At 40.8% G+C, this 10,358-nt stretch overlaps 1 protein-coding gene across 1 annotated transcript; it reads left to right on the top strand.

Moving 5' to 3' along the window:
- The first annotated feature begins 576 nt into the window (after positions 1 to 576).
- On the top strand, positions 577 to 7,548 carry LOC145464233 (immunoglobulin superfamily member 10-like). Its single transcript, XM_081448067.1, has 8 exons — positions 577 to 1,719; positions 1,864 to 1,909; positions 2,608 to 2,802; positions 3,037 to 3,306; positions 3,792 to 4,067; positions 4,931 to 5,203; positions 5,423 to 5,593; positions 6,457 to 7,548. Exons 1-8 carry the CDS (start codon positions 1,387 to 1,389, stop codon positions 6,831 to 6,833), a joined length of 1,941 nt encoding a protein of 646 aa, XP_081304193.1. The 5' UTR covers positions 577 to 1,386; the 3' UTR covers positions 6,834 to 7,548.
- Positions 7,549 to 10,358: the final 2,810 nt, after the last annotated feature.

The following is a 10,358-nucleotide window of genomic DNA, read 5'->3' as shown; positions in this document are numbered from 1 at the left end:
CCGGTGGTGGGACGCCGGATACCACTATCCCGCATTGGTTATATTCGAGTTACGTTCTGAGTACGTTAGTGGATTAAACTCTACTGTTGGACCCAAGAACTGTGTATTCTCTGTCTTCCCGTTGGATTGTTTTGCTGTAACAGATCCCGAGTCCTCTAGGAGTCTGACAAACTCCGTCGCTACAAGCGTGTTTCCCTCTGGATTGTTGTAACAAGGATAACAACTTAAGCGGCCCAAAAACCTGTTATCACATAATTAACAGATTAAGGTCAGTCCATACATAGCACGAAAAGCTAAAGCTTAAATGAATTTGGTTGCCATTAACCTTTCTGTTTCAAGCAATAGTTTTCATTTATAGCAAAATCAGAGAAACACAGACTTCATAGCCTTCAAAAATATAGATAGATAAATTCTGAAAACGTTTTCGAAGTTGCGTTTTGGAACTAACCTTTATTCCATTTGCAAAACTTTGGAAAGTTATCACTTTGAACTACTTGCAAACTTTTCCTACAACCTTTTATTTTCGCGATGACTAATTCCGACCACGAATCCCTGCATTTTCCCTTCAGAGTAATTTTCAATTAAACATCATGCAATTTCTACTTTTAACCTTTTACTTTCTTTTCTTAAAACTTTTATAGCACAAAATGTTTTCGTTGCTCTGCTCTGCGGATTTTCTGTGTCATTCTTTCAGTAGCTGTGATTGGTTTGCCGCGTCATCTCATGAATTTGACGAGAATCAGCAACTTGATCACGAAATTAAAATCAATTTTCCTCGGTTTGAAAAACGTTGTCCACAGTTATTTCATAAAAGCAATGGACAACTCTTTCTATGGGTTTACCGGCGCAATAAACCCGCTGGTGGTGTTAGAGTCGAAAAGCTAGTATACCTCTCGGTCTAACAGCTCTTGCTTTACAAGCTTTTGTGGTGTTCTCCCAACATCCCGCGTTGGTTTATTGCTCCGGTAAACCCATAGAAAGAGAATAGAAATAGTGGTCTATTGCTTAGTCGCAAATAGCAAATAGCCAATAGGGGAAAATGATTCGCTAGAATAATGACAGATAACTAGATACATCTAACTTTAATGCCCATTTTTCTCTCAAAGAGCAATTTTTATCTCGCGGAAGAAACGCATGGTTTGAAGGGTATGAGAAAAAGTCTAAAATCACGTCTTTTTGTCCCTAATTCATCTCAGTTGTACTGACCCCTGCCGAACAGAATGGTAATTTTGATCACTTCCTTCGTTGCTTTCCACTGCTGAAGGAACAGATCTTAGGAATGCATATTACGAGGAAGTGCTGGGTCTAGTGTTACATCTCCAGGGCTCTATATGGACTACTTTGCTCTCTGGCTTCAGTTAGTTCTTCTCCAGTACTGGAAGAAATATGGCGACGAGTCAGGCTACCACAAAATCATCCACTATCGTGCCAATTCTGCATCTTGTTTTCACAATAGTCTCGATTGCGGTTCTCTCGTACAAAGTTTATCACGTTGAGAGTGAATTGTCGTTTATTCGAGACGAATTATCTACTCACGACAGAAGCAATGGCTTGGCCAAGACGCTCACGCGTTCTACAGCTGCGGATATCAGCGGCGAGCATTCCGCTGATAAGAGAAGTGATCGAAACCGTCGACTTAGTCAGAAGACGCCTGAAACAACTTCAAGAAAACAAAATACAAACGCGGATTGTTTTCAGAGGGCGCTAAAAGATTTCCAGGTATGTACAAGTCATTCTCGGCTGTTCACAGTTTAAAGCTGATGTATATTTTATCTGAAGTGCAAATATGACACTTATTTATTTGTTAATTTAGCACGATTAAAATATTCTCAGATGACTCACGTTCTTTATTTGTTGCTGAAGGCTAAGAACACTGTGAACGGAACTGGCAGGATTGTCTGCATGAGAGGTCAGTACAGATCTATTTAATCCCTGACGTGACAAGGTCAAATGGCTGTCACTATGCACATATATCTGGTTCTGTCTCAACAATGTTGAAAATCATTGAAATAAGGCCAAATACTGAGTTCTCTCGCAGTTTCGAGGATTTGGCCAAGATTCGTTCCTGACCCGTAAATAGACCTCTTTTCACCGCGGTTGTATTCTCGGAGGAGACAAATCACCCACGCAATGCCTCTTTTCAACTAGAGGTGCATATTAAATGAGGGGAGGGGGGAACTGTAGGGATGCTGGACTTGTAGGATCATGTGACAGATAAAATTTTGATCCGTTCGCCTTTCCGAAACCCCCGTTTTGCAAAAGGTTTCTTGGTTGTTTACTTTTAATATTATTGTTATTTTTTATGGAGATGTTTCCATTTGAGTGTCGTAAACCAAATCCAAATTAATCCTCTGACCAATCACAACGGACACAGACAATCCGACAACCAATCAAAACTCGAAGCAAATACATGTAGCAGACGCAAAGCGCGGGAAAACATGAGTTATGGGTTTACTTCTGATTGGATGAAAAAGTGGCGCAAGATTTTAAGCCAATCGTTTAGCATAGCGGTGGAAGACCAATTACTGACTTTCGACACTCAATGGAAAATCACTCTGATGTACCAGCAAGTCACATTGTTTCAAAATCCTAACACGGTTATTTTAGGTCCGCCGGGCCCACCCGGTGAACAAGGGCCCCGCGGGCGTCGTGGTCGTCCAGGCCCCTCTGGCGAGACCGGGCCACCTGGGAGAAGGGGTCCTCGAGGAACTCCAGGAAAGAGCACCAGTGTCAACATAACAGCCATCGAGAAGCTCGCCAAACGACTAGAGGCCTACACTCAAAAAGAAATGACGAAATTTGGTGAGTACCAGTCTTAACTGAGAACTTCGCTAGTACTCTACAAAGGGAATTGAATATTACACCGTTTTTGCTTTATGAGACGTTGAAAAATAATATTATTGAAAATTAGAGTGAGAATGATCATCCTTACAATTATTGTGGCCGTTCATGATCAACTTATTCCTGTTAATCGCTGGTAAATAAAGGGCCGATATAACTACGGTTTGACTGCTTAACATCATCACCTTTCAACAGCTCCTCCTCGTTTGACCTCCAAGATTCCTCCATCCATCACTATCAAAGAGGGCGCCAAGCTGTCACTCAATATCTCTGCAGCCGGAAATCCAGCTCCGAAAATCACGTGGTCTTTGCAAGGTGAAAACCATGGCAACCAAAGCCGATTTAAGCTTACAGATAAAACGTTTGAGATAACGGAAGTCCGCTTTGAGGATCAGGGTATGATCACGTGTCAGGCGGAAAACGTGTTTGGTACTCGAGTGGCTCAAGTTAAACTTATTGTATTTGGTGAGTGTTTTTTTTTTTTAACTTTCAGTTACTTTGATGAAATAACCTTTCGGGAGTCCTTAAATTAATAAAGCTATTGTGTTATATTGTTTTTTAGAGAGAAATGGGTGCAAAGGATGTTCTGTAAGATGAGAAATACCATAAAAATGGAAATAATTTCAAACTATTTAAAGGACACAAATCTTTGTAGTGTCACTGGTCACAATAATGGAAGTATCAACCAGGCAACCTCACTGATTGATCGACTGACTGACCGTCGGACGAATTGGTATGACTCACTTACTGACGGAAGAAAAGATGGATGGATGGGTTGATTGATTCAAAATGATTGATTGACATGTCCCTCATTATACCAAATACCCAAACTGCATTTTCCTGAAGTATCATGATCTGTAACCGTGTCAACTTTGTTAGCCCGTAATTTTTCTCGTTGGACAAATGATTTAACTGAATAATAAAGACCATCATTCTTGTTGTGGCTTTAGGACCACCAAGATTCCCCATCACACCACCAGGACAGGTTATTGGTTTTTTGAAAAAAGCCACAATATTACAGTGTGGCGTGGTTGGTTACCCTACCCCTGAAGTCAAATGGAGCAGGTCTCCCCCGTCACCATTCCCCCAGGGACGCAGTGCAGTGATAAATGGCAGTCTTTATATTAACAACACTGAAGACGGCGATGGAGGCATTTACTTTTGTACTGCGACAAACAAACATGGAATGGTTATTCATGGAACTTTTCTGAAAGTAGAATCTGTTGGTAGGCCGTATGATATTGTGACGGTACATTAATTGTGGGAACATTTTACTACCATGAAAACATCGTCTCTGGGTTAAACCCATACCTTTCAGAAGTCTAACCAGTACCAAGAGATTATGATCCAGATCATTTTCTCTTGCCGGTACCCACTCCTCTATTTTTTAAAATTATTTTAGTTTTGCTCATATTATGCTCAGCTCGGATAAACAGCACTGAATTATTCCGATCCCATCGCGCGTAATTGAGATGGTAGATAGCCATTAGCCAGCGAGGCGTGTAGTGCTTAGTTGGCTATAATCATCTCATATCAAACAAGCGCGGGTGGAATTTTTGTTTTGTTAAAAACGCCCCCAAAATAAAAATTAACTGATTAAAACGCCCGCAAAAATTACGCTTAGTTACGCTCACCATATCTGTAGAGCATGGTATAATTGCTCTATATAGTCTTGACTTGACCATGAGAGAGTAGCTAATGTAACTGCTCTTGAATGGCATTACCATCCAATGATCGAGTTGTTAATAATTATTTTTATATTTTTCGTTTGTCGCGTTTTTTAGAGTTATGTTAACGCAGAGGACTGTTTCGATGCAGGGAATTAAAATGGGCAATAGACCATTTTACAGTTGTCCGCTCAGTGACCTGGCCTTTGAATGGCAGCGAGGCTAGAGGTGACCTTGTTTTGATACAGACCTCACTGCTTTTGTTGTGGAAATCAAGTTGTTCTAATACTAACTTGGTGCATTCACGTGACAAAAGCAGCGAGGTCTGTAGCAAAGTAAGGTCACCTCCAGCCTCACTGCCAGTCAAAGGCCAGGTCACCGAGCAGACAACTGTAAAATGGTCTATTATGTTACTTTCTCAGTACTTCCCGTCTTCTCGTCAACACCATCGTCGTCTGTCTCTGTGCCGAGTATTGGAGAAGCGCTCCGAGTCAGCTGTTCCGCTAGAGGATCGCCTCTTCCCACAGTCACGTGGTACAAGAATGACGTCAGCGTGCCCGTCATCAATAACGTCACCGCCGACGAATTTACCAGCAAACTTGTGATTGGTGAATTTCAGCCGGCGTATCAGGCCACTTATAAATGCGTTGCTCGTAACGTTTACAACGACACAGTGGAGACAAGTACAAGAATATGTAAGTCAAACGGTGTTGATGAAAATTTCATCACCCAGGTCAACAGGAATAGATAGTGAGTAGCGAACCACCCAATTAGAGAACGGCATTCGGGATAGAGCGCTAGTCAATTTGTACTAATTTCTAAGACCAGGTGCTACTTAAATTGACTAAGGTACAGTACACGATTAACCGAGGGAACTCATATCCTGCTCAAACCGTTCTGTCTTAACTCGTTAGTTCTTCCTAACTGTGGCCATCCAGGAAGCCCAGGGAACGCAGTGCTTGTCCACAGCACCTACTGGGCAGGAGAGTACGTCAGATACCTCTGTAATCCGGGGTATACTATGTTTGGTCCTGCAGTCAGAAGATGCTTGCCCAGCGGTCAATGGAGCGGAAATGCAGTACAGTGTAAGAAAATATGGTGAAAATATGTGTACTTAATTGTCCTTTGTCGTCAGTCGGTTGAAGTGCTGTTCACGTTTTAAATGATTGAAAAAGGCAGTGACTATTCATTGCAACCCTTATCTATAAAATCTATCTGCCTCACTCCTTCACTAAGGTGAGATGCCCGGAGAGTTCAATTAATGTCACTTCGACCAGTCCCCACCCCCCAATCATAAGATAAAAATATATAAATAAATCCAAGTGGAGTGTACGTCGATTTAAAGTTCAAGAGAAACGGCAAGTGCTGAAGGAACATAAGCCGTAGATGAGGACGGGGAGGGGGGGGGGGGGGGAGAGCAGGTCCGACAAACCCCGCGGAAAGGAATGTTTCAACGACGTTTATACAGTTTGCTTGTTTGAATGCATGGCCCGATTTATCCCTAACCATGAAATGTCAACGATCATACTCCTAATAACATAAAAAGGTTACTAGATTTTAGAAACACTAAATACGATCCAGGGGAACTGACATTCTAAAACTGCCTGAAGCCAACACCTCAACCTAAGGGCTGAAATCGTGGCGTTACCTAGCACCAAAACTGTGGAACCTGCTACCAGATTCACACAGAGTTATTACAACTTTTAAGGCCTTCAAAAACAGTATCAAGAAAATTGACCTTTTGGGCCCTTTAACCTAACTTACCGTGTAAATATTTTAGAGTGTATTTCATGATCCTAAATTTTAATGTTCTACTTTAATTTTAATTTATGTGGAATACCTACAAATTAGCTGGTGTGTCATTTTATCTTTCATGCGACGTCACACCTGCACATATAGCTAAGAGTATTACACAATAAACTGCTATTGATTGATTGATTTTTTTCAGGTACCGATAGACCGGAGTGTGTCCATCACATGGTGTTAGATGATGATTCACGACGAGTAGGCTTTGAATGGACTGGATACCACAAATGTGACCGTGATCTTGCTGAAGGCTGGTACAGGTTTTTAAACAACAAACGCTTGAGCGAACAGTGTGCTAAGAGCCACTCCTGTAGCACAGATTACCCTGGCTGGTTAGTAGGTGGACATCCTTTGGTTTCTGCGGGGAGGGTCACAAGAGAAGTGTGTTTCGGCCGGAAATCGTCATCCTCGTGTCCTTGCTCTTATCATACCTATATAACGGTACGCAACTGTGGCTCGTTCTATGTCTACAAACTGAAACCCACTCCAGCATGTTATCTTCGTTATTGTACTAACTAAGTTTACATAATGTAGCCTTTAGCTATCCTCAGACTATAGTGAAGCTGATGCCGGTGTAGGTCATAAAGCAAGTTTTTTTTCAAATTCATGAAATATTGAACACAAGCTGTATCTGACAAACAAATAAACGTTTACACGACGCGTGCAGCGACTGTTACAACGCTGATTAATACTGGATGCGTTTGGTTACAGACGTACTACAAATACTTTGACGTTGTTATTACCTAAAGAACTATGCCTGCATAATTAAACTGACGATCGACAAAATGAAAACTACTTTATTATAGCAGATGGGTAAACTGAAGAATGATTTTGTAGCTTAGTGCCAGATAAAATAAAATGATGTTTGCAATTATGGAGCAATAGTACTAAAGCTTTTGCAAAGGATGACAAATAACAAATAAAACACTGATGCTTCCAAGGGATTCCAATCTTTGATCTTTGTGATACACAACCTTTGGTGCCCGCTTTGTCATAGTCTACAGACCACCGCCTTCAAAGAAAAACAACCTTACTTCAGCGATGTTTTTCGATGACTTCTCGCGATTTTACGAACAAATCACTTTGGATGGAAGACCTTTAATTATCTGTGGTGATTTCAATTATCATGTTGACGACATCAACAACACTGAAGCTCGTCATTTTACCGACTTTTTAGATTCTGCGAACTTACTTCAACATGCATGTGTCTGGTCCAACACATCGTCGTGGTCACTCTTGATCTGATCATAACAAGGAAAGATGAATCGCTAATAAAAGAAGTACAAGTTCTAAATGATATCTACTCTGATCACCGAGTGGTTACTTGTAAACTGGATTTCACGAGACCACCTCGGTCTAGAATTCTGGTTACTTGTCGGCCCAACAAGAACTTTGATTCGGATAAATTTAGACAAGACATATCAGAAACACTTTCAAGACTTAATTACACACGATTACAAAATTTCAGCTGAAAATTACAATAAGACCTTGAGCGATGTCTATAATGATCATTTTCCTCTTCAGACACGATGGGTAACTCGCAGACTTCGTACTGCTTGGTACAACCAGGATCTTAAGGCTGCTAAACGCGAGAAAAGACGGGCATAACGCAAATATAGGAAATCAGGACTTGCTGTTCACAAACAACTTTTTGAGGAATCGTGTGCTGCTTACAATAACTTGCTTGAATTTTCCAAGTGTAGTTATTATAAAGATAAAATCGAGAACGCGAACACTTGCCAACTGTTCAAAATTGTTGATGGATTCTTTACCCCAAGATCTCCAGTGTAACCGACTCATAATTCATCAACCCAGCTCGTTGAAGACTTCAATGACGTCTTCATTCAAAGAATTATCGGCTTTAGAGACGAGCTACAGAAAACTTTCAAAACTGGTACTTGTCACTCTATCGCCGGCGAAGCAGTTTGTCAAGAACTATTCTCGTTTAGTTTAACAAGCTGCACTTCGGTTCATCATGTTATTAAAGCCCTATCAACGAAATTCTGTCCCTTGGATCCTATGCCAACCCGATTACTGAAAGACCATCTTGATGACATCGTGCCAACTATAACTGCTATTGTCAACGAATCATTGTTAACTGGTGTGTCCCTTATACGTCCACTATTGAAGAAACCAGACCTTGATCAAGAGATTCTGAAAAACTATACACCTATAGCAAACATTCCTTTTTTAGCCAAAATCATCGAAAAAGTTGTAGCTCTTCAAACATATTCTTACTTGGAAACAAATAAGCTGATGCCACCTTTGCAGTCTACTTATCGCAAGAACCACTCTACAGAAACTGCACTTTTACGTGTTCTGAACGACATCCTAATGACTCTAGATCATCATCAAGATGTTATCCTTGTCATGCTAGATCTGTCCGCTACCTTCGATACCTTGGATCATGATATCCTCATATCCAGGCTAAGATGCCATTTTGGTTTCTCCGACACTGTATTCAAGTGGTTCTCCACTTACCTCAGTGGACGAACGCAATCAGTCATCATAGGCGATACCACATCTAGTCCTCGCTCTGTAGATTTTGGCGTTCCTCAAGGGTCAATTCTAGGACCTCTTCTGTTTAGTTTGTACGTGGCACCTCTCCAAGATATTGTAGCTGCATACAGACTTGACTCCATGTTCAATGCTGACGACTCTCAACTTTATATCGCTATAAATCCCAACGATCATTCTCCGGCCCTAGACACTCTTCGAAACTGCATTGACGATGTTATAAATTGGAACACTCTAAACTTGTTCCTATGCAACCCTGGTAAAACAGAGGTCATCCAATTTACTTCCCGTTTTGCACAACATCCTGTTCTTAATTGTTTTTCATTTGGTAATACTACAATCGAACTGTCTGACAACGTACGCAATTTGGGTGTCATAGTAGACAAGGAACTGGACCTAAAACAACACGTTAATGACATTTGTAAGAAGGCTATCCTGGCAATACGATCAATAAGCCGGATGAGGAAATCTCTCTCACATGACAATCTCAAATGTATCGTGAACGCTTTTTGTCATTTCACGCCTGGATTACTGCAACAGTTTACTTTACGGCCTCCCTAAGCTTGAGCATGATAAACTGCAGCGAATTCAGAACATTGCGGCGCGACTGATTACTGGAACTAAGCGGAAAGAACATATTACTCCCGCCCTCAAGGACCTGCACTGGCTTCCTGTCAAATCACGCATCGTTTTTAAGATCCTACTATTAACCTACAAAGCCCTTAATGGTCTTTCACCAACCTACTTAACTTCTCTTTTTAACGCCTATACACCAGCTCGTTCTCTTCGATCATCTGGCCAATTACTCTTACAAGTTCCGGACGTGAAAACATGTACATACGGTCAAAGATCCTTTCCTTTTTACGCCACGAAACTTTGGAATGACCTACCTTTTTATATCAAACAGTCTGAGAGCATAGCGATTTTTAAAAAGAACCTTAAAACATTTCTTTTTTGTAATAGTTTTTAACCTAGTCATAGATTTTAATAATTGCATCTTTTAGTTAGGTTTTTATTCTTTTTAGTCATATGCAATTGTGAGCGCATTGAGAATTCTAAATGCGCAATAAGAACCTTACTTACAGCCCCTTACCCTTTCGTATACTATTTTGACAGAAGAGGTGTCCTTCTCATATGCTCTCATAACCGGTCCGTATTATGAATAAATCGCCAATAAAGGAAGTGTTCTTGTCATTTTCATGTACTACCTAAAAATGAAATAATACAGCCATAATGTGCGTCTGTTCTAACTGTTTTAATTATAACGGCCCTTTAAAATAACTAAATGACAGATTTCCGTACCCTTTCAAAACCTCAACTTGTGAAACTCCTACCCTTCTATATACCTGAAGCCTAAAAAAAACCCTTCCGGGCGGAGCCTCCCCTTTTAGGCCATAATAGGGAGTTCCTGGGGTTCCTGGAGTTAATCCTTCTTTGTTTTCTGCTTTAGTAGAACTGCTTATGACATCATCACTTTCCTCATTTGCATCTTACAAAAACGAAAATATCTCCAAAACGAAAGAAGGT

This window comes from Orbicella franksi, chromosome 12 (genome assembly GCF_964199315.1).
Source record: "Orbicella franksi chromosome 12, jaOrbFran1.1, whole genome shotgun sequence".
NCBI classification, from domain to species: domain Eukaryota; kingdom Metazoa; phylum Cnidaria; class Anthozoa; order Scleractinia; family Merulinidae; genus Orbicella; species Orbicella franksi.
Note: the sequence above shows the minus strand (reverse complement) of the source record. Positions and strands in the feature narration are given on the sequence as shown.